This window comes from Vitis riparia, chromosome 7, assembly GCF_004353265.1.
Source record: "Vitis riparia cultivar Riparia Gloire de Montpellier isolate 1030 chromosome 7, EGFV_Vit.rip_1.0, whole genome shotgun sequence".
Classification (NCBI taxonomy): domain Eukaryota; kingdom Viridiplantae; phylum Streptophyta; class Magnoliopsida; order Vitales; family Vitaceae; genus Vitis; species Vitis riparia.
The window spans coordinates 7,723,005-7,748,315 of NC_048437.1; the positions used below are offsets into that span (position 1 = coordinate 7,723,005).

The window sequence follows — 25,311 nt, forward strand, 5'->3', positions numbered from 1 at the left end:
GATGGTGGTTGGAAAGCGAAACAAAGTAGTCTTATTGGAATCATTCCATTTTATACAGTAGAATATGAAAATAGGACGATAATTGAAGAAGTAGGAAGAAATTCTTACCATACTTCCATATATTAATAGTAAAAACTTAGAAGTATCTAGAACCTGATGCTCTTCAAGCTGGCTTCTTACGTCAATATTCAAAGCTATCTATAAAATAATCATAGTCCTTTAACTTTTAACAGTCAAATGTTTAGAGAGAGAAACAAGAATTTCATTACATTCATTCCTAAGTTTTGACCATCCAAACGTAATAAAATTTTGAAATATTTGGTTAAAAGGGATAAAATAATCCCTAAAATCGAAAATCTAATCTTTCTCATGTATTTTTTGGAAAAGTAATCAATTTTTGACATAAATGTCATTTTCTATTTTAAGTATTTACATATAGGTTTTAAAAAGAAGAAAATGTTATTTTTATAAGAAAATAATAAAAATATTTTTGTTCAAATGATGTCAAAAACAGTTATAAAAAATAGTTTTTAAAAACAGTTTTTAAAATTTGTTATTTGATATTTTGTAAAACAAAAATCTGTTTAAGATACTAAAATGTTTTTAACCAAATTTAAAAATAATTTTTATGTCCGTAGTTTTAATTTTAATAATTATATATGTTTGTATAATTATTTTTAAAAAAACAATCTAAAACAATTAAAAGATATTCTCTAAAAATACCATATTTTCTATTTTTAAAAATAAAAAATAATTATAATTCTCTAAAAATACCATATTTTCTATTTTTAAAAATAAAAAATAATTTATAATTGTTAAACGTGTTTTCCAATTCTTTTGTTCTAAAAAACAAAAAATTGTTCTTGAAAGTTATTGCCAAACAAGCCCTTAGTCTTTTGACGTGGTGCTCTAAAAATAATTTTTATTTTATAGGCGTAAAAACCAAAAGTAGAATATAATACCAAGTTTAATAAAATTGCAAAGTAGAAACCAACAAGAGAACAAAATTTAAGAGTAGGATTGGATCAATTGCCTTTGGACCAAAATTATCAACCCAATCTGCTAGCATCATTGTAAGTAACACTCCAATAATCATTGCAAACAGAATAACTTCAGGAGACGACATGCCAGCCGAAAAGAACAACAGATTCGATTGAATGATAAGAAGGTTGGATTTCTTAAGGGATTTGTATGGAAAGACGAAACCTTACAATAAAAAGGTTAGCACCTCCATAACTTAAAGGCAAAGATCCATGCCCATCTAAAAAGGAAAAGAAAGCTTCAAATTCCAGAATGAAACTTGAACCAGCATAAATTCTAAAGAGACGTCTATTACCCGAAAGAAGGTATTGTGCAGTTGTTGAGCTACGTATGAGTCAACCCCCTTTTTTTTTAGTAACCACCCATGGTTGCCAAACCCAAGGGAGCCGGAGCGCACCCACCACAGCCAGCTCTGAGTAATCCAAGGCCCCCCACCAATGGCAGGAATCGAACGCAAGACCTGAACAACCTGAACCATCCATATCACAAAAGAGTAGAAGCAAATACAAGTCTTTTCTTCAAAAATAACACTAGTAACTGTTACAGTACAGACTTCATTCAACACAAAACCTTACCTTTTCATTTCAATAATAAAATGAATCTGTGAACATCTAGTCATCTACTACAAACCTTCAAATTTTTCTCGTGCAAAGTTGAAACAAAAAAAATGAGGGCATACACAATAAATACAGGTTGCTTAGTTGGAACAAGCAACATAAACTGCACAAAGAAGGAAGAAAAAATTATAGAGGTAGAAGGACATATGACCTACTTTTGGAGAAATATGCATCTGTGGCTGAGTTCCATTACTACGTATGGGCTGCAGTGTCCCTGGACCAGGTATTGGTGACAGTTCTCTATACATGATCATCCAATGTAGAGCAACTTTCCCAGAAACAAAAATAAAAAATACCCAGCATCTGGTGAATTATATAGCTCCTACTAACCCTTGAACCGGACAACAACACAAGATATATCATCTTTACTTTCTCTGCGTAATGCTTCAGCCGTTAGGTGCTTAGCAGCTTTCTGTGGATCCTTGATCTTTCTTGCAATGTCAACTGCCTCTTGATTATCCATGACCTGGATATAAATACAAGCAAGAAAAATTATCGAAATGCCTTTTTTGGTTTACTGTTTAAGTAGTTGTTCATTTACATTCTTTACAAGCTTTTACATATTATTAGATATAATGACACAGTATACAAACACCGTTAGTTCATTTTTATTTTATTTCATTTTGTATAGGCAAATAGAATGTTATAGAAGAACAACTAACAAAAAAGGGGGCACACACAGAGTTGATATACAAAGTGCACCACAGGTAGCACAGAAAGGGGGAAAAAAAGGTCATAATGCAGCCTATCCTATACCCAATAGAAAAGAGTGAGACCACTCCTTCACATCTCCCTTCACCAGAAGGAAACTTCTGAGGAAGCTGTCATTGAATGCCAATTCTGACTGCTCTACACTTTCAAAGGTCTTTCTATTCCTCTTCTTCCAAAAACACCAAAATAATCATGAAGGAGCCAGTTCCCACATTTATTTGCATCTCCTTCCCACAAATCTACCTTGCCACCTGGGCAATAGCTCATCGACAGCTTTAGGAAAAAGCCACCTCAAATTAAAATGAAAGAACAATACAGGCCAGTCAACTCCCACACTCACAATGAACGAGGATGTGAACAGTTGTTTCCACCTTTTTAACATACGACATCTGTTCAATAGAGACCAACCCTTAGTCATAAGGGGGTCAATAGTAAGAATCTTTTCCTGCTAAGCCTCATGCACAAAGAAGCATGCTTCAGAAGGAGCAACTGAAACTCAAACTTCTTTAGAGGGGAAAGAAATGGAGTGCCTGAGCATAGCAACAGATAAAGGACTTCATAAGGAAAATACCCTTCTTGGCTGTCCTCTTCACCAACTTATCCTGATAATTCTTCCTAGTAGTACAATGATAAGCAGCAGAAAGGATTCCACAGATGACAATCTGAATACTGAAAGCGCCTTCTAAACCAGGCAACCAATGACCAAGGTTCCCTTCTCCTTCCATCCATTAATCTACAACCCCAGCATCTTTGTGCAAAGCTAAAACATGAAGTTCAGGATAATGATTTCTCAAAAAAAACATCCCCACAGCACACATCGTGCCAAAAGTTAGTCTCCCTCCCATAACCGACCTCAAGGCCCTATATTATCTTTCATTCTAGGATTATTACTTTTCTTTACTTCCTTTCATCCCATAGAGTGGATTTTTTATTTTTCATACCCAAGAGGCCATGACATATCCACTATCTTTCACTTTTAGTCCTTCCCATCTTTTAGTTTTGCGATGTAACTTTAAATTTCTCTTTACAGAATCCATGCAATAGATGTTAGCAATTACAATTGAACCTATAAATACTCCCTTCTCAAAAGTCACTGAATTCATCCAACCAGGACTCCCTGGTACTCTTACAAAACAGATATTTTCAGTTAGATATTGGCATCTCTCTTAATATTAGAGATTCTGACTTTATGATGTTTCTCCTTTCTCTTTCAAATTTACCTTGTTTTTCAGGTTTAGTCTTGCACTCATGATGATTTCACACATCTTGTAAAGGATCCACACAGATATGTTTTGTTGCCAACCTATCTGACCCAAATTACAAGATAATACGATGATTTGTTATTGAATGTTAAAACCATGTTCGCTTCTGTGCCACTTTGTACAAATCAACCCAGTTTAGAGTGAGTGCCAGGATTAAAAGATGGTCCTTTTTTGGCATAGGTACTGCCTAAAAATCCAGGTTCGGGTACAATAGATTATAGATATTCATCATTCTAGCCAACCATCCAACTTGGCTGGCCTCAACACCAAGATTCAGACATAGAATAGGATACAGATCTATAGCCCAAAGGTGTCCCATTTGAAGGGATGAGAGAAACTAAGATGTAAATTCATGGGTATAGTAGAAACATAAGTGGATAAAAACTTCTAACAGTTTGCTAGTGTAAGGGACAGAGATTCAATCAGATATATTACATACGAGTGATGCTTCCCATCCCTTCATAGATTTCAAGTCTTTGCTTTCTTCAACAATATCTCATTTTGTGTATCAGACAGTTTTAGCAAAATGAATAAAGAAGGAAACCTTTTGCATTTGGAGATGAAGGTCAAAATTGTAGCAGATTCTACAGGCCAAGCAAAGTTAGTCATGAGAAGCAAGGTGAACTAATTGAACAAACTAATGCCACGATGGAGAAGTCATCTTGGAAGTCACCATTGTGATCAATAAAACCCAAATTTCCTGCCTAGTTTATCTATTTTCTGTGTTGTTCTCAAATTTTCTAACTGATAAGTTGTATTGCATAAGAAAAGGAGTAGTTTTCATTGTTTACAGCTATCAGGCTTTTTTTCTTACCCTTAAACAAAAAAAAACCTTAGGCAAACTTAGCAAATCCCACATACTTGGGATTAAGGCTTTTTTGTCGGTTCTCTTTAGTCTTCTCCAACCGCTATATCCAATCACCACCTTCTCTACCATGACCTAGTTTGTTAAGACATCGGCTACACATTGATTTCTCAATAAAAACAGTTTATTTCAGCAAAATCAGGCTTTTCAAACTATTGTTGGTTTCCTGATGCTCCAGATCTTTCAGGGAACACAAGTTTTCCCCTTAAGACCATGAAGAACCATCCTGAGGTCTCCTATTTGGATGACTGATTCCTGGTTTCAATCCATAAAAAACTCTCTCATAGTACTCTACCATAGTATTTGTTTCTCCCACTTGATTCACAGTTCCAAATAAATAGTAAATCCCAAAGAAGTCTCCATCCTTTCCCATTGATCCATCAAGGTTGCTTTGCACTTCAAAGAAATAAGAGGGTTCTACAGAATGTGTTGGGCTACCTTTGTCCTTCGGCCTCAACTTATGCTATTTTAAAAGAGCTGGCAACAGGAATCCACAAGGTATGATGTTGTTTGTGGATGGTTTTCTCTTAATTAGCACAGAAATACAGGATGCAGTTCTAATTTTGTTTAGCACCAATTTAATCTTTATTTCTGGAACAAGAAGGCTAAACTATCCTGCAAATTCTGCAGCCTGTTTTAATTATTTGCTCTGTGACTTCTCTTACAATGGATAACAAAAATCTGGACTGTCGATTCACTAGCACAACGAAAGGCATATCCATTTATAGAAGGAAGTTCTAAAAAATTCCAGAAGTTCTTTAGTATAATGTAATCGATAGAATAATGTAATCACGAGCTAACAGCAGTAGGCTTCATTTTCCTTTTTAATCACAGTCATTACTTGTGATTAAATCATCTAACCCTTTTTACCTCCTTTCTACATGAGTAGCTTCACAACAAAAAGTGGAAAAAACAAATATTAACACGAATACAAATAAACTACTTTAATAGAGTTTTCCTTCCTAATACATTTTTTTTATATATAAGTAAAAGCAATTGTATTAAGAAAGCCTGAAGTACACCTAAAAGTATACACGAAGTATACAAGGCAACAAGGCCAAAGGGAGAAGAAAAAAGCAAAAAATCCCTCACTTACAACCCAACCAATCAATGAAATCGAAAATGGACCATGAAGTACAATCTACATGCACCCTAACCCAATCCGAAAACATGTACAAAAAAGACCATAAAATAGCTTGATCCGCTAATTCAATATCTTCAAATATTCTTCTATTTCTTTCCTTCCATAAAGTCCAGAATAAACATAAAGGGGTTGCATTCCACACCTTTTTTCTTTTCTTTCCTACAAAGGTGTCGTTCCAACCAAGAATGGTTTCCTTGATAGAATTGGGCAAAACCCAATGAACACCAAAAAGAGCAAAAATAAGGTGTCAAATCATAGCTTCCTTGGGACAATGAATAAGCACATGATTTGTTGATTCTTCATCCGTTTTACACAAATAGCACCTACTTGGTAAGACCCAACCCCTCCTTTTTAGTTGATCCATAGTTAGAATTCTTCCCCAAATAGCCTCCAAAGCAAAAAAGTTGACTCTCTTTGGAACCCAAGGATTCCAAACTAAGCTTGAAGGGAACTCTCTACCGATGCATGGAACTAAGGATGAGAAGAAAGACTTAACTGTAAAGAAACCTTTCTTTGAAACCCTCCAAAACATGACATTCTCATCACCCCTTCTAAGCGCATGATCATGTAACCTACTGAAAGAAGTTTCCACCTCTTCCATCTCCCAATCACTATTAAGTCTTGTGAATAAAGGGTTCCAATGACCCAAATTCCCGAACTGATCCCATAACTGAGCTACCCAAGCATCCCTGGAGGAGGCAAGAGAGTACAAACTTGGAAAAGCCTCTTCCAAAGAATCCTCTCCACATCACCTATCCTTCCAAAACCGCACTCTTCTACCATCCCCCACCTTAAAAGCCACCCTTTTGCTAAACTCCATCCACCCGTTCCTAATCGCCTTCCAAAGCCCCACTCCATGACTCTCCCTTGAAGCGCCAGAACACCAACGTCCTTCTTCCTCTCCAAATTTCCTTACAATCACTTGTTTCCATAAAGAATCTTGCTCCGAAACAAATCTCCAACACCATTTTCCAAGAAGAGCCTTATTCAGCCTAGAAAGGTTTTTGATACCTAAGCCCCCATCATTTTTCTCCATACAAACAATAGACCAATTCACCAAATGCAGCTTACTTTGAGAAGCTCCTCCCCCCCCCCCCCCCCCCCCCCCCCCTCCCAAAGGAAGTCTCTTTGAATCTTTTCCAACCTTAGGCTCACCTTGCGAGGAATGATAAATAACAACATAAAGTAAATTGGGAGGCTAGAAAGAGTGCTCTTTACCAAAGTCGACCTTCCTCCTTTGGACAAATACTGTCTCTTCCACAAAGCGAGCTGTTTTTGAAATCTCTCCTCCACTACATCCCAAACCCGAGATGATTTGAAAGCAACTTCCAAAGGCAGACCCAAATAACAAGAGGGAAGAGAACCCACTTTGCAGCCCAACACCCTAGCCAAGTCCTCAAAATTAGGAACCACCCCCACTGGAATCAGCTCGCTTTTGTGAAGATTGATTTTTAGCCCGAAAATTGCTTCAAACCACATAAAAGCCCAACCTAAGACCTCCACATGCTCCTTGCTTGCATCACAAAAAACTAGTGTGTCATTAGCAAATAAAAGATGAGAAACAACCACACCCTCACCCCCTCTCCCACCAACCATGAAACCCTCAAGAAAGCCCCCTTGTAAAGCCCTCTTCAATATAGAAGACAACGCCTCCATTGCTAAAATGAAAAGGAAAAGAGAAAGAGGATCTCCATGTCTTAGGCCTCTAGAACTTTGGAAAAAGCCTACAGGAGAACCATTAAGCAAGATTGAGAAACAGGTTGAAGAAATACACCACCTCATCCAATTCACCCATTTAGTCCCAAACCCCATCTTATCCAAGATTGCTAATAAAAAACCTCAATTCACATTATCATACACTTTTTCAATATCCATCTTGCAAATAATACCACCCTTTGCACTTTTTAGTCTTGAATCTAAGGCCTCATTTGCTATAAGGAAAGCATCCAAAATTTGCCTGTCTTCCACAAAGGCATGTTGGGAGTTCGAAATCACATTTCCCACCACTCTCTTCAATCTGTTAGCCAGAACTTTAGCTAGAATCTTGTAAAGACTCCCTACTAGGTTTATAGGACGAAAATCCTTCAAATTATACGTACCCCCTTTCTTAGGAATGAGAACAATAAAGGTGGAATTTAAGCTTCTCTCAAAACGGCCAAAACTGTGAAATTCAGCAAAAAAAGCCCATTACTTCGTGTTTGACTATGTCCCAACAAAATTGCCAAAAAGTCAATGTAAACCCATCCGGTCTAGGGGCTTTATCCCCATTCAAACCAAAGACTGCAGTTTGGACCTCTTCCACAGAAAAGGCCTCCTCAAGGAGCCCCGCCTCAACACTATCCAAGGAAGAAAAAGGCAGCCCCAAAATACTTGGTCTCCAATCCCCTTTTTCTGACAAAATATTATGGAACGCATTAACCACCCCCTCCTTTATCTCAGTCTCCTTAGTCAACTTCCTACCATCCACTATAATAGAAGATAGAAAATTCTTTCTTCTTCAAGCATTAGTCATCTTGTGAAAAAACTTTGAATTTTTATCACCTTCTTTTAATCACAATTCTCTTGACTTTTGCCTCCAAGAGATCTCTTGCAAGACTACCCACTTGTTGAACTCCTCCACTGCCCGTCTTCTAGCCTCACAATCCTCTAAAGAGATACCACAGTCTCTTTCCTTGGCGTCCCAGAAACCAATCTGACTAAGAGCGATGTTTTTATTCAAAGAGACATTTCCAAACACCTCTATATTCCACACTTTCAGATCCTGCTTCAGAGCCTTTAACTTACAAGCAAGAATGTGACTATAGGATCCGCTAAATCGTAGCAAGTCCACCACTTCCTGACCAAGTCTTTGAACCCCTCCACTTTCAACCACATATTTTCGAAGCGAAAAGGGATTTTTCTGTCTCTAATTCCTCCTCCATCCAACAAAATAGGAGCATGATCAGAAGTGGGTTTAGGCAACAAGCTTTGGTTAGAAAAGTGACTCTCCCAATCCTCTAAGACTAAAAAACGATCGAGTCTATAAGCTGATTTGTTATTTAAACCGCCACACCAAGTGTAAGAGCCCCCAATGAGAGGCAGATCCCTCAACTGAAACTCATCAATTACCTCTGAAAAACGCCTCATTGTCGAAGACAAATTCAGGCAATTTCTCTTTTCGCTGGGCAATCTAACCACATTGAAATCACCGTCGTCGCACCAAGGATCACTCCACAAACCCCTAATATCCATAAGTTCAAACCACATGAATTCTCTCTCAAAATAATGGACTAGCCCATAAACACTGGAAAAAATCCAAACGAAATTGTCATCGCAATTTTTGAACCGACACGATATGGAATTCTCAAGAAGCTCCAACACTCTGCAGTCCCAGAAAACTAAAATGCCCCTTGCCTGTCCTCTGGAGTGCACACTTCCCCAATTCACGAATCTACCAAAACCCAAACTTCTCACTACCAAATCCAACATGAGTTTGCATTTTGTCTCTTGCAAACAAACTAGGTCTACCCTTTGCAACCTTAAAAAGGCTTTCACGACCTTTCTTTTATCCTTATCATTTAGTCCCCTGACATTCCAAGAGAGAATTCTAATTAACATCAACACTTCTTGAACACTCCCCAACAAATTTCCCGCTTCTTTTTCTTGAACCTGAGGGGGACCCATACTTAATGGAGCACTCTAGCTTTCGTAACTCTCTCTCGACTCTGGATCTAAGAAAATGATTCTTTTTTCCTCCTTGCACAAAATCTTTGCCCCTTTTTCTACACTTTAAACTTCAAAACATAGTCAAGATTTCATTTTCGAAGCCATCCACCGGCAACCCCACGAATCTACTGAACAATGGCGATCTTCCAAAAGTCTCGTCGGAGAAGGCGTCCTTGATTGCACCTTCCTTGCTTTCAGTACCCCCAAAACACACAAGGTGAGAGGGCCATTGAACCTCCGAGCCATCTAGTTGGGCAATACGCAAAGGCCCTAGCTCCAAAGCATCACCATCCATAGAAAAGCCACCCGAGTCCTCCCAACAAACTAAAGGTCCCAAGATTTTAGCGTTGTGGGGCAAAGAAGAAGGAGAAAGAGTAGAAGAGAATAACCCGTCCCCCCCAAGAGAAAGAAGAGAGAATCTGACTTGGAAAGCGAGCGGCCTCCTCCATCAACATGTCATTCGTGGTGTCTAAACTCAAGGCATAAAAAACAAAGGGAGTTTGTTGCTCAAGAGCAAGCTTGACATCTTCCACAGAAAGCTGGGACTCGCGAGGTTTGTCTTCATCTCCCTGTAACGAAACCACTCTCTGCGAGATCATAGAGGCCCTTTCAAAAAAGGGAAGGATGTGGGCCAGTCCCTCCAACCTCCTAAACGAGCCCTCTGAGCCCACTAAGGCCCCTTGGGCTTTAGTCAAACAATCCATTTCATTCCTCCGTCTTGACTCTGGAAAAAGGCTCATCCCAATAATTTGGCCCAAATCCTTGTTCTGGACAAAGGGCCCTAAAGACCTCTCCTTCACACTTGGGCCAACCCCAAGCTGTTGGGCCTTTTCCCCACCCGAAGATAGGCCCAACTCCGTCTTTTCAAACAGTGGCTCAGAACCACCCCTCTGCAGTGCAGGATCAGAAGACCAGAGCTGCGTCACGTCACCAACTCCCCTACACTGCTCCAAATGCGACACACAAGCTAGACCTTTTTCCTTTGAGAAAGTGGCCAACTCCACTCTCACCCTCGCGCGTGAAGCACACTCCGAGCCATCCCCAACCTTCAGCTTATGGCCACCTCTACATGGTTCCACCACCGAAACCGGAGGAGACAACTCCCACCATAAAAGAATGGAAAAACAACGCTCTTGCACCACAACCTGCAAGCTACTAGGAGTGTTCTCACCAACTATTCTCACCAAAATCCTCGCCCAATTTAAATTTTGACACCCGACAGTGTCCTTATCAACCGCTACAAAACTCCCACAAGCATCGCCAAACTGTTTGAAAAAGGCATTGTCCCAGAGAAAGAGGGGAAGGCCTAACAATCTTACCCACACTTCACCCACCTCCACACCTTCACTGACACAAGCAGCCTCAGGGACCCATTTATCTAGCCAAAGTCTTTTCCTCCTGTAAAAGCAAGGTCCTTCTGAGAGAATCCACTCCACCTCCAAGTAGAGTTCAAACTCAAAGAGAATGAGAGAGTCTCCAAGAAAAGCAAGGTGAATCTCCCATTTCAATCTCTAGAAGGCCTTGGCCCAGATTCTTAGGGAAGACAGAGAAATGAGCTCCCCCTCTCCCCATTTTCCCACAAGACAGTGCCTTAAATCCTATAGTTTGTTGAAAGAGTTTATCCCCCCAATCTAGAGCCACACTTTCTCTCCTACTCCCCTGCAACCAAGCTTGGCTGCTTTAGCATAAGACAAATCTCTAACAAGACTATTAGTCAAACCTTCAGAGGAGACGACCATTTCAGGTACTTCAAGGCTAACAAAAGGAGGCACAATCCCAAGACTTTTGAATTTATTGGCTAGCAAGACCCACCCTCCCACCATCCCTCTTCCTTCAGGGAACACAAGGGAAAACCTTCGACCTTCCGTAGAGCGGATAGAGCAAAGTAAAAAGCGACCAGCTGAATTCCTCCTCAGTGCCAAACAGAAACTTCTTCCTCCTTCTAACCACGTCTTAGAGACCTTCTTCCTTTCGGTAATGTTGCAAAAGTCCTCTACCCTTTCCAATAACTGGGACAGGCTTTTAGCACCAAATTTAATCCACTCCACAAAGCCTCTTCCCCTCTCCATGATCGTATCCACTAACCTCCCTTCCGCTTGATCAATCGAAATCTCAAAGGATTTCGATTCTATCACGAACCAACACCTGCTTTCGGACACCTTCATCCTTTCGGACAGGTTAAGAGTCTTTTTCCCACGTATTCCTAATAGGTTAAGAGTCATAACTTTATTACCACCTTCCCAATACATTCTCAGAAAAAACTAAGGACTAAGGCTCCATCTATTGCTACCAAGGTCACTTCCCTATTACAAACCAATTAAAGGGTTTAGATTGAAAATTACAAATCAATAGAATTTCCAATAACATATCAAAATGTTTATCACTTCACTGAAAAAGTTTCCTAACAAAAATAGCACCAAAGTTCTTATTACATATTTCTGTTATAACAAAGAGCTCCAGCACACTATTCTTATAGGGACTAAAGTATTATTAAAAATAAGACAATGCAATTGTGCATTTAAAAACCAACAAAAGGAAGGATTTTGTTCATTTCCTTGAGTAAAAATTAGTACTACCCATGTCTGTGTGGAAAATTTCAAGGAAAAGATGGCTTACCTTCCATAAACCATCACTTGCAAGAATAAGAATCTCACAGTTGGGATCAATATCAGTATGTCGTATGTCTGGATCTGATCGTAGGTGTGATTTCAGGCTCTTGTCTCCAAAAGCACGAGACACTGCCAACTGGCCATTAACTCTTGGGACATCTCCTGATAAAATATGAAATAGAAGTTAATCTAGAATCCTCATTGTATGATCCATCTCTCACATACATGGATTTCATTCCTTTATAGAAAAAAGAGAGAGAGAGAGAGAAAGAGAGAGAGAGAATTTCCCGCTCCTCTATAGAAATTCTTTAAATGATCAACTTATCATACATTATTTTTTGGGTAGGGGCAAATAAGAGATTTATCATTAGGCCCCCGACAAAAAGATGGTGCACCCAATACATAAAGTACATAATGAAAAGGCGTAAAAAGTAAAAATAAAAGCAACAAAAATGAAAGCCCTCCTATAGCCTAGCCCTAACCTAAGAAATCTAGAAACTTGAAAAACAAAGGTTCACACACCCCACAAAACCACCACCATGCTGATCACAAAATCCACACCCCCAATCACCAATCCTTCCAAACCCCCACCCACCCACTGGAAGAATCCCCTGAAAACCCACAAAAAAGGGTATGCAAAGAGTGTCCAGAATGAAAAAGCAACAAACTATGAAGAAAGCCCTACCAAAGCTCAAACTCATTTGAAATTTAGCAAATTAAGAACTCTAGCGAATTAAGGTTGTCAACCATGAAGACATCCCTAGACTTTCAAAGAATGATTTGAGGGAAAAATCAATTAAAGCCACTTTTTGATAGGCAACGATAAAATATATTAAAAGCGCCTAACAAAAGGGCGCATAAAAGCATACATGTTGTATACCAAGGATTAAAATATCGAAATTGACAAAATATTGGTGGTTGGACTTTATGGAAGTTTCGGGAAATATCGGAAATATCAGACGAAAATCTATAAAAAAGAATATTAATGGAACTAAAATTGATCAAAACTCATAAAATGTTGGAAAAACTCCAAGAAATAATACGATAAGCAATAATACATATATTAAAGTTGTTTTATTGAAGAAAACAATGTATCTATAATTGAATTTGTGATGTTCGACAATAATATATAGAACATTAAAACGCATTTAGCACTCAAATGATGATCTATCTAGTTTGGGTATATTCAATGATATAAAAGAAATGATTATCCATATATTGTTTTCCTTCTTTTTTTTTAGTTTAAAATGTTTATAACTTTATTTACAAGTTTATATTTCACTTGTATTTATTTATTATACAAAATATATAAAGAAAGACTCGTTAAATTAACAATCAAATGGAATTCAAAAATAAGATTATTAAAATTGATCTTATTAAAGTTTTTTGTTTTTTAGCTAGATTAAGTCGGAGGGGTTGGTGCTCTAAGGAATTGAGGGGCAACTATGGTGTTGGTGGTCTATGGAAGGCTACAAGGCTTTTGTGGGAGTTAGTCTCTTCCAGAACTCTCTTTGTAGTGGGTAATGGGAGAAGGGTCAAGTTTTGGATAGACAGATGGTGCAAGGATGAGTCTTTATGTGTGTGTCATTTCCCTCATTGTTCGCTTTAGCAAGCTCAAAAGAGGCTTGGGTGGAGGATTTGTGGGTGCACTCTTCTAAAGGGGGTGGATGGAACCCAAGCTTCTCTAGACCTCTCAATGACTGGGAGATTGAGACAGTGGAATGCTTCTTGTCAAGGATTCAAGACAAGGTGGTGGTTGAGGGGAGGGAGGATGAGGTGTTTTGGGCAGTTACAAAGAGTGGATCCTTTTCTATTAAGTCCCTCCTTTCTACCCTTGAGGAAGTAAGGGTAAACCCTTTCCCTACTGGTATTGTGTGGAATGTTTGGGTCTTTCCTAAGGTTAGTTTTTTTGCTTGGGAGGCAACTTGGGGGAAAGTTTTGACTTTAGACCAATTGCAAAGGAGAGGGTGATCTTTAGCCAATAGATGCTCCTTTGTTATGCTCATGAGGAGTCAATTGACCATATACTTTTGCATTGTAGGAAGGCAAGGCTGTTGTGGGAGCTCTTGTTCTCTTTGTTCAAGGTGTCTTAGGTGATTCAAGCTTCCATTAGAGAGACCCTTTTAAGGTGGCAGGGCTCGTTCATTGGAAGAAAGAGAAAGAAAGTGTGGAGTGCAGCGCCTTTGTACCTCTTTTGGACAATTTGAAATGAGAGAAATAGAAGATCTTTTGAGAATATGGAGTTTTATGTTCAAAGACTGAAGTTCTTGTTTTTGTGCAGTTTATTATCTTGGACAAATATGTTTATAGAACATACTTCTATATCCTTGGTTGATTTTATTGATTGGTTGGGGACGGATCGAGGAAGAGAGTATTTTTGTTTTCCTTTTCCTTTTTGGTGCTTTTAGGTATACACTATGTGTACTTTGGTGTGCCCCTCCTGGCGTTTTTATACAATTTGCACTTATCAAAAAAAAATAAAAAAATTGGATGAATATTACAAAGGGTAGAAGTGCCCTAATGGTTGAATTCCACTGCTTTCACATGGGAGAGTTGAATTTGAAACTTAAGGAGTTTGTTAACTGTGGTCGTTGAAGTGGCACCAAAATGCCAAAAGATTGCAAATATTTTGGTGAAAATCTACAAAAACCGTGATAAAATCGAGAAGTTTCCATAAAAATTATAAAAAAAAATAAAATAGTGAAATTATGATAAAATTGGAAAAAACAATCAACGATTTTCCAATGAGTCGTCTTTCATTTTCCCTTATTAGATCATGACCTCCTGAAATTCTTTTCTTCCCTGAAATTTCGTCAATTTTCAATGAAATTCTAATCCATGGTGTATACAAAAGCACTAGAAGACAATACAAAACAGAGAGAAAAAATAAAAATCCTCTCCTTGCTCAGAACTCAACCAATTAATGAAGTCTACCATAGACATTGAGGAATTTCCTATGTGCACTTAACACAATCCAAAAAATTATACATAAAGGATTGTTTGATTATTTAATCCATTTTTTTAATGTTTTCAAAAGCTCTCCTATTCGACTCCTTTCAAATGGTTCAAAATAAACATAGAGAAGTTGCTCTCCAAGCTTCCTTCCTTTTCTCGAATTTTTTTCCCAACAAAGGATCCATGCCAACTTAAAAGGACACTTGTAACTTCGGAATGCATCGCCCACTTTTTTCCAAATAAGGCATAAATGAGTTGTCATAAGATGATGGTCTTTGCCAATGAAGAAGGATGTAATCAACCAGTTCTTTTTCTTCTTTATATAGATAAAATTTGTTCGACATCTTCTATCCCTTCATTTTGAGTTGGTCCAATGTCAATATCATTCCTCATGCTACTTTCCAAGCAAAAACATTAACCCTCAATGGAACCCAAGGATTCCAAATTGTGTTTAAAGAGAAAATCACCATTCTTATATTGGACAAAGAAGGGAGAGAGATTTAACAAAGAAATTGCCACACTTTAAACTCAACCAAAACATTTTATCCTTTACTTTCCATCAAATTGTCTAACCTTACAGTCTCCTAAATAAAGCCTCCACCTCCTCCTCTAGCTTCCAATCATGAATCTATTTTCAGAAACAAAAGTTCAAGTAACCCCCCTCTCCTTCCTACTCCTACACTTCAACTACTCATGCATCTTTAATAGTGACTTTGAGAAACAACTTAAGGAAAGACTCTCCGAATGGTGAGTCACCACACCATCTATCCTTCCAAAATTTCACCCTCTACCCCATTGCTTACCCTAGAACCCATTCTACTGCTAACAACTTCTCATCCATTACAGATTGCCTTCAATAAACCCACCTCATAATCTTTCCTTACTCTCCTTAAGAACCATCACCCACTTCCTCCCCATAATTTCATACAATCCTCCACTTCTATAGGGAATCTCTCTAAACGGTGAATCTCTAACACCATCTACAAAGAAAGACTTTGTTGAGAATGGAAAGACTTCTAATACCTAGGCCACCATTTCTTTTGTCCTCACAAACTATCAAACAATTCACCAAAGAAAATCCCTTTAGATCTTTTCCTGTCTTAAGCTCACATTTTTAACGATGACAAATGAGAACATGAAGTATATTGGCAGGCTCAATAAGGCACTTTTGTTAAAGTTAGCCTTCCTCCTTTTCATAGGTACTGCCTCACCATATTCCAAACTTGCAACAATCTAAACGTTGCTCCCAATGATACCCCAATAAACAGTAAGGAGGCTACCCACCGGTTAAACATTGGGGAGGGCACACACTAAATAACCCAAAACACCAGCTAGGTCCTTCGTATTTGCTACCCCTCTATTAGGATCAATACATTTTTTTGCCATATTGATTTTTAAACCCAAGATTGCCTCAAATCACATGAAAAAACAGCTTAAGTGCTCTTACTAATCTTGATTGGCTTTATAAAGGATGAAAGCATCATCAATGAACAACAAATGAGATGCCTCAATCCTCCTCTTTCACTAACTCCAAAACCCGCGATCAAACCCTTTCTTTTTCCATATTCAAAACATAAGAGAGCGCAATCAAGATAAATAGGTCTTGGAAAAGAAGGTCACCTTATCTCTAACTCCTTAAAACTTTGCAAATTATCGGATGGGGTTCTACTAATCAAGATAAAGAAGCTAGCCATACAGATGCACCACTTAATCTATCAAATCCACTTGGGATCAAATCCCATTTTTTCCAAAACTACCAACAAAGAACTCTAATTGACATGATCATATGCCTTTTTGGATATTCCACTTACAAACGACCCCATTAGTGAAGTTTTTCAACCTTGAGTCAATGGCTTCATTTCACATAATAACCGCATCCAAAATTTGATGACCTTCCACAAACACATGTTGAAAAGCTGAAGCCACTTTCCTCACCACTTTTTTTAGTCTGTTAACTAAAACTTCTACTAGAAATTTGTATGGTCCTTCCATCAAGTTGATTAGTCTAAAATCTTTTAAATCTTTTGCACTCTCCTTTCATAATGGCACTATGAATGTGGCATTTAAGCTTTTTTCAAAGGACCCTAAATCATAAACTCCCCAAAGCCATCAAATATCCTAAGTAGACAACTCTTCTATTGCCTAAACCACATTTCTTCTTGTTTATACACACAGTTAAGCATTTTACCAAATAAGGTTTTTTCACACATGCTCCCCATCCTCAAAGGAAATCTCTTTGTATATTCTCAAGTTTCAAGCATATATCTCTTGAAATGACAAGCAGGGACATGCAATATATTGACAAGCTAGACAAAATACTTTTGATCATTGTTAACCTACCATCCTTTGAAAGGTGTTGTTTCTTCCACATAGCCAACTTCTAATGAGTCTTTCTTCCACTGCCTCCCAAACTCTATGCAATTTAAAATAAGCACCAAGTGGAAGACCCAAATATGAGGTAAGGAGCTTTCCTTCTTTGAATCCTTATAACACCACCAAATCCTCCCCATTTAGGACCCCTCCTACTAGAATAAGCTCACTTTTTGTTAGATTAATTTTAACCTCGAAATCACCTCAAACCACATTAGGGTTCAACCTAAATACCTCATTTGCTCTCCACAAACATCATAGAAAATGAGGTGTCTTCTGCAAACAAAAGAAGAATCACCTATACCCCTTACCTACTACTCCCCCTTGATTTAAAGCTTGATATGAAGCCTCCCTCCCTAACCCTCTTCAGAAAGCTACTAAGGGCCTCCATCACCAAAAATGATTAAAAAGGAGAAAGAGGATCCTCTTGCCTCAAGCCTTTTGAACTTAAAAAAAAACAAACTAGAGATCCATTCACCTATAAAATATATTCTCTTATTAGCAAAATGTCATCAATAAAGGAGACAAATTACTAAAATCAAGGAGTCAAATTCCTTAAATCAAGAAAATCAAATTTTAGGATGTCGAATTAAATCCTAACACCATCTATAAATACAAATGTTGTCATTTAGTCCAAGAATTCAGAAAAATAACAAGAGGAGACCCCCAAAAAGCTTAGTTTGAAATTAGAAGCAAGGGAAGCCCTCACAAGCTTGTGGAAGAATCCTAAGCACAACACGCTAGCTCTTCTTCATCCTTGACAAAGTCACTTAAAAACAAGTCATCTATAACCTCGACTAAACTTCCAATACAAGGACACACTTTCTTTCCTTCTTAGATCAAGATCGAAACAACTAAATCAAAGGAAATATTCTTTTGTAAATACTATACCAGAAAAGATTGTACCCATTCAAATTATTAAGTTTAATACAATTAATTGTGTTCACTATTTTTCTTGACTATTGGATTTTGTAGGACATAAAACTTGTACATACAATACCAACTCCCTATTTTGCAGCAAAAAAAAAAAAAGCTTGAGCTTACACTCTCAAATTATTAAGATTCTCTTGAAATTCAATATATTTATGTTTCCATTATTTGAACATCCAAAGCATTTCTATATCAATTTATTCATTAGAAATAAATATCCCTTTTTTTTTTTAATTTGCTATTTTCATATTGTGGTTTTGTTTGTAAGGGAAAAAAATTGTAAAGAACTTAATTGCAGTAACTAAATTTCAAGATTTCACATTCAACCATTAAGTGCGATATCTATTTGAAAACATTAAGGATTCGGGGAGAGAAGTGGGTTGTTTGGGAATCCAAAATTTAGGTTGATAAAGACTAAAACTATGCAGAGATGGGCCCGTTTTGGAAGGTTTTCAAAAAAACAGTTTTTCAAAACAATTTTTAAAAACAATTCTCCAATTTTTTCTGGAACAAATGTCTGCTTGGGAACTTGGAAGGTTCTCAACATGTTTTTTATGTTTCCAAATATTTCTTAAAAAAAAAATTTATCTATTAACATTTTATTTCTAATCATTTGCTATGTTTGTACAATTATCTTTTAAAACATTTCTTAGAAAGCAAGTGAAAACAACTGAAAACAAAATATGTTCTCAAAAAACATTTTGTTTTTAACATTTTGTTTTTAGAATAAGTTTTCAAAAAATCATTTCTAGTAAAAAATTCTCTAACGTATTTTCAAGTCTAGAAAACAATTCCCAAACAAGCTCAAAAACTTTAGGTTTCACTCAAAACCCAAATCTATAAGTAAGCCATATACTTCAATATTGTATCCCTATTTTTTCTATAATGGCACCTTTAGCAACAATTCACCGTGTTTTGACGTTACTAAAAGGGCCTAAACTCTTAATAACTTGTAGGATTAACCCATTAAGTATTTAGTGGAAACATAATATCTTTGGAATTATTAAAAAAACCCTTCATTATTTAACTTTATTCAAAATTGTTTATCTCATTTACATACATACATACATACATACATACATTTTGTGGGTTAGTGTCTATAAAGCATCTCATTTATACATATAAGCATAAGCATCTTTCGTATAACATCTTCTCTAATGAAACAATTTATCTTTTGTAACCCTATATCAACTAATAAGTTATTACAATTGCACTCACCACTTAAGCAAATCCTTTTAAATGATTTAGTCATCTATTTAACTTTTGTAATAGGTCAAATTGGTAACTTAATGTTTGTTTGGATGTACAAAAATTGGTGAATTAGGGTTCATTTGGATACATTTCCTTTATATTGCTTAAACCTCTATTCAAGAAATATTGTACCTTTATAGGAGTTTCCTATTTACTAACTCCAATAGAGGGATTATATAAGTGGTTAATCATGATCTTTGGGTTAACAACTGCATCAGACACATTTATAAAAGCCATGACACAAGTTTTAATGACCAACATAGTAAAGTATGCACACATAGTTCATGCTTCAACTGTTGATCTTCTGGGAGCTGTAAGAGCACAATGAAAACTAGTCTTGACTTTCCAAAGCAAAAGATTATTATTGGTAGCATAGAAAAAGAAGCATCTTATGTCATAGTAATAGGTAAAGTTGGAATTTTTGTTGAAATTGAGGAGACTCGCCTGCCATAACCTTAATTGCTTGTTCCCTTCCTTAAATCCTAAGATAGTTTAATCTTAACCCATCACATTTGATTGTAAACAACTACTTTTGGGGTTGTCCTACATAAAAACACATGAAATGAGGTAGAGAGATCATAATTTATTGGAAAATGTGAGTATGGTGCTAAGCAAAATGGCAAAACAAGATTCATCCAACCTATTCACAATAAGGCGGAAAAGGTTGAAGATAAATCAACCATGGACGAAAATGCAAACAAAGGGTCCCAAACATACTTCTCTCTCTTTCAAATCATTTTCATTTTCATGGCTTTTCTTCTCCTCTTCTCTATCACTTTTCTTTCTGACATCATAGTCTTCTTCATCACCCAAACAACTCAATCTTGACATCATCTTCAAGTCACCTTGAAGTTGTCATGCAAATCGCATTGGATTTTTTGTTTAAATTGAGGACCTCAAGAACCTAATTTTGAACTATTCAAATCCCAATGTAAAAGGTGTTAATAGATATATTCTTATATAAGACAATTTACTTTGATGAGGCTATAAATCTTATTCAGACACTCATTCATTCCAATTCTTGGGAAGTTTAAAGAAGCCTTCCTAGAGCTTATTAAAATATTCTAACTACAGTAATATAAAAACATTAGAAGTATATTGCTCTAATGAATGATATTGAAGATTACTTTCATATGTTATTGTTATGGTGAATTGGGCGATCAATGAGAAGATGATTGTAAGGAAAGGAAAGGAGGTTGTATTGAGAGTTCATGCATTGAAGGAGGCTAGATAGCAATGAGCAATGCTATTGCACCAACTCATCTTGTATGGGCATCTAAAAAGAAATTTTAAGGAGTGTAGCAAGCAAATTTGATCTGGACTACATATTAGATAAGAAAAGTTGATAAAGTGTAGAAAGTGAATTCATAAGAGATGACAAGAAAAATGGAGGATAAAATGAATTACTATGGATTTCAATAGATCTTAGAAAATCACATAAACTCAAGGTTGACTTCCATCCATGTTGGGAGGAATTGATGGGGATAAGGCTTTTAGAGCTTATTCATGAAAATGAAGAGGATGTTCTAGTAATATTTTCTTATTTGGATTGTTTAAAGTCTAAGCTAATGGTAGTCATATGGTCTCTATTTGGAATCAAGGAAGTCTTTCAGTAACAAACTTCTTATTTGTAGTAAGTTCTTATGCCTTTACAATTTCCATTTTATAAAAACTTCTATTTTCTTTAAAATAAAAATAAAATAAAATAAATCCTTCTATTTTATATGGAGTGTCTATTTTCCTTAGAAACATAGTTCTCATTTTCTAAAAATATACAAAAATGTATTTTAATTTCTATAGGGAAAAAAAAAACTATTTCCTAAAGTTTACATTGGTTATTAATTTAAATATTTGGAAGGTTTAACAGTTTTAAGAAATAATTAAGAGTCCTAACAAGTTAATATATAGGATAAATTTTTTTTATTATTTATTGGTTGGTAAGTCTTTCGAGTTTTCTGAAAACTAGAAATAAGGTAAATTTTAAGAACATGGGATGAATTATGTATGATAATAATTTTTGCATCTTGGCATCCTTTAATAGTGAGAGTTATTTTCTTCTAAGTGAAACTCCTAAAAAGCCTTAACAAGACTTGACTGCCATAACCTTAATTGCTCGTTCCCCTCCTTAAATCCTAAGATAGTTAAAATCTTAACCTACCTCATTTGATTGTAGACAGTTACCTTTAGGGTTGTTTTACATAAAAACACATGAAATGAGGCAAAGATATCATAATTTAATGGAAAATGTGAGCATGGTGCTAAGCAAAATGGCAAAACAAGATTCATCCAACCTATTCACAATAAGGTTGAAAATGAACCAACCATGGACGAAGATGCAAACAAAGGGTCCCAATGATACTTCTTTCTCTTTCAAATCATTTTCATTTTCATGGTTTTTCTTCTCCTCTTCTCTATCACTTTTCTTTCTGACATCATAGTCTTCTTCATCACCCAAACAACTCAATCTCGACATCATTTCCAAGTCATCTCGAAGTTATCATGCAAATCGCATTGAGACTACTGATTCAACAAAGTCATTTCGCAAGTAAACAAAATATTGAACTCGATTATTGATTTATTGACGGTCATGGTTGAGACAAATACAATTTGGTGAATCATACTAGTCTTAACTAAGATTTTTAGCCTTGATAATGTAAGATTGCAAGCAACAAAGGAGGAGAATTCACTTTGGAGGAAAGGGACAAAGGAGACATTCCATGTGAAATCTTTTACAATTTCTTATGTGTTGAATATGGACCTATTCCCCACTAACAAAGTTTAGAGCACTTGTACCCCAACGAGAACCTATTCTTTTTTCTTGTTTGGAGGGCAATGTGGAGAAAGATCCTAACCATACATGTCCTTACGAAGAAAGAATGATCGATTGCAAACAAATGTAAATCTTTACAAAGTTAGCAAGGAATATGCAAATCACATCTTAATCCATTGTGATGGAATTGAGAGGTTGTGGGATATGTTATTAGCAATAGTTAGGTTGAAATGGCATTTCCAGATTTGGTGAAAGTGCCCCTTTTGCAATGGAAGGTATACGGTTTGGATTAAAGGTAGAGGAAGGTTTGGAGTATGGTCCCACTTTGCCTGTTTTGGTGCATGTGGCAAGAGTGTAATAGAAGGATATTCAATGAGGAAGTGCTTCATGACCAAAATCGAAGGAGAACCTTATTAAATCCCTTTTGAAGTGATCTCAAGCCCCATTGGGATGGAGAATTGTTCATTATTGGATTTTGTAGTAAACCAAAACCATGGATGATGGGTTTTTGTTCCATTGTTTTTGTCTAGGTGTTGTTGTTTTATCCTTTGTTCCTGTGATGCCTCCTATACACCCCCAGTGACATAGGATGGGCTTCCTGTTTTATGCATCTAGTTTGCCTATCAAATAAATAAGCCTATCAAATAAATAAACTTTAGTGACCAGAGAGAAAGAAACAGCCTTCAAATAGAGGTTATATTTGACAACCTGGTATATTCGAGACAAATCCGCCTTTGTTCTCAATACTGCCTCGCTCTCTGTTGGGCTCATGATCAATCGTCATTTGTATTGCTTGACCCCCTCTTGAGAGAACTGCTCTTGAATCACCAACATTTGCGATTAATAACTTTCGGCCATTTATAAGAATTGCAGTAACAGCAGTAGAGCCACCTCGCCCCAAGTCTCGACTATGAGAAAGAATTGCCTGGTCAGTCCTCTCGTAGGCTTTTGAAATGGAACCATGAGGATCAGTCCAGAAATTCTCCTAAAATGATAACATTAGAATGTGTAAGAGATACAATCTCCAAATAAATACATGAAATAAAAAGTATAGCGAAGATGCCAACTTTTCTAATCCAACATCCCACCTCCTTTAAAATATTGGAAAACAAATGCTTCTGTAGGTAGGCTGGCACGCTATCTCCCATATGGCCATCATAAATAGCAAATAGTCCAAGCTCATGTCCTTTGGTATGATGAAACTTAGCAACATGATAATCCTCCATAGGATGATTCGCCTTCCCTTTTACTAGGCTAAATCCATATTTTATTGGGCCTTGAGGGCTTCTGCCCTTACCAGAGCTACTGGAACCTCGTCCTCCATGCTGAAGAAGAAAAAAATACATTTAATATTGTAAAAATCTCACACAGTTCATGAAACTAGATGGCACAAAAACAGATTCAAAATTTCATTTTTTGATATGCAAGTGTTAGTATCCAGATAAGAGTTTAACAAAAGGGAGGCACAACCTATGTACGCTAGGATATGAAAGGCATGCAATGGATATGGAAACACACTTTTTATTATTAAAAGTCCAAAATGAAAGCGACCACCTAAATCTACCAAGGAAAAATGGGAAAACCAGAAAACAAAAAGATAAAAATTTTGCTTTGTTTTTTTGTCTGAGGCAATAATGGATGCAACCACAGTGTGGCCATTAGTATATCACCAGTTGACTGGGGATAGAGGCTTTTGAAACTTGACTCCCACAGAGAAAGACAATTTCTTTTGAGAGCCCAATCAACAATGATATAGAATTAGCAGACAAACCCCCCAAAAATCTACATCATTCTGAAGCAATGAACTAAGGTGCCTAGAAATCCACGTAGAACTCAAAATAATAATAATAATAATAATAATAATAATCAAAAGACCAGCCCCCAAATTTAACAGCTTTCATCAGAACACCAAATGTTTGCTTCAACCTAATTAGAAGTTCGCTTCCTACACCCAACTCAATAAGTGTTAAGAATTTGTTCACAGGAGTTGAAGATCAGATAACCGCAGAATGACAAATCCACCAAATTGGGACTTCACTATTTGGATGAGTACATGTAATCCGAACAATTGCAACAGGTACCTGCAGCAATGTTGACAATAGAGGTTGTATTGGTATGTCATGGTGATGATGAAATGGCTACGGCAGCAGTGAGGGGATGGAGGTCGTTGTGGTGGTGGCAGGGTTGGTCATAGTGGAACTGCTGGAAATTGCACGAAGACGTGTGGAAACCTAATACACTGGAAATATGAAGCAAGGATTTTGGCCATTGAAGCCCTTAAATTCAATTTCACTTTTTATTGTTTCCCAGTCAAGCAAAGGAAAGAAGTTTCAGGAGCCCAGAATCCCCTATCCACACCCAAAATCCCTCTTATCAAACACACCCAGAAGGAGAAGGGGCTTCAAAACAGCAACTATGCAAAATTGACCCATCTCTAAACGGGGGCAAATTTGCACAACCCCAAAAAAATAATACTCAGCAAGAAACAAAAAAGATAAATAAATTAAACACTGCAAAAAGGGAGTAGTATTTCCTCACCTGAGAATCAAAGCAACACAACTTGTCCATGAAAATCTGGTAGCCGCCACCACCACCACCACTAACCTCTAGTGCTTTCTTCACTTTCTCAACATCCAACCTGAAATCCAAATTCCATGAAAACCCACCTCATAAGTTGGCCAATCAAAACCATATCCCCAATCATACAACAAAAACACCCATCATAAATTTCTTACAACAAAGTTACACACAAACACAACATGGGTATTTCCTAATTTCACTTACTTTTCATAACTCCCCTTCCTGTGAATCGAAACAAATAAAATAAAATTCAAACAAATAGCTTCCAGAAAAGAAGAAGCTGCCCAGCTTTTGTAGCTGCTATTATTGATGATGATCAGATCTTGTGTGCTGTGTTTGTTGAAATCAAATCAAATAAAGGGAAAAGGCAGAAGAAATGGTAAAAGAAGGAACACTGGATGACCCACCTTAGGGAGAAAGTCGGTATGAGGTAGGAATCGCGAATTCTGTTTGTTTTTCTGACTTCGCAATTCTTTGTGTGAGTCTACGCACTGACCACAT

The 25,311-nt window shown here is 36.8% G+C and overlaps 1 protein-coding gene across 4 annotated transcripts; it reads right to left on the reverse strand.

The window, feature by feature from the left end:
- Positions 1-1,125: 1,125 nt before the first annotated feature.
- On the reverse strand, positions 1,126-25,311 carry LOC117918280 (probable protein phosphatase 2C 10). Of its 4 annotated transcripts, XR_004651833.1 has the most exons (7): positions 25,015-25,181; positions 24,769-24,868; positions 23,319-23,555; positions 22,939-23,215; positions 11,962-12,116; positions 1,814-2,124; positions 1,126-1,510 (listed from the first exon to the last, which is right to left on the reverse strand). XR_004651833.1 is itself a non-coding variant. In XM_034834796.1 (6 exons), exons 2-6 carry the CDS (start codon positions 24,796-24,798, stop codon positions 1,984-1,986), a joined length of 840 nt encoding a protein of 279 aa, XP_034690687.1. In that variant the 5' UTR covers positions 24,799-24,868; positions 25,218-25,311; the 3' UTR covers positions 1,595-1,983. The 4 variants fall into 4 exon arrangements, 3 of the variants coding, with proteins under 3 accessions (XP_034690687.1, XP_034690686.1, XP_034690688.1); XM_034834796.1 differs by lacking the exons at positions 1,126-1,510; positions 25,015-25,181 and adding an exon at positions 25,218-25,311 and having other exon boundaries at positions 1,595-2,124; XM_034834795.1 differs by lacking the exon at positions 1,126-1,510 and having other exon boundaries at positions 1,595-2,124.

What these genes read in the sequence shown, in the direction of transcription:
- LOC117918280 (XM_034834796.1), bottom strand. Translation starts at nt 24,798, where the DNA reads ATGGACAAGTTGTGTTGCTTTGATTCTCAG. An exon ending in TGTGTTGCTTTGATTCTCAG is followed by an intron (nt 23,556 to 24,768) that starts GTGAGGAAATAC and finishes TTTCTTCTTCAG; the next exon opens with CATGGAGGACGAGGTTCCAG. An exon ending in CAAGTGATGGTTTATGGAAG is followed by an intron (nt 2,125 to 11,961) that starts GTAAGCCATCTT and finishes ATTTATATCCAG; the next exon opens with GTCATGGATAATCAAGAGGC.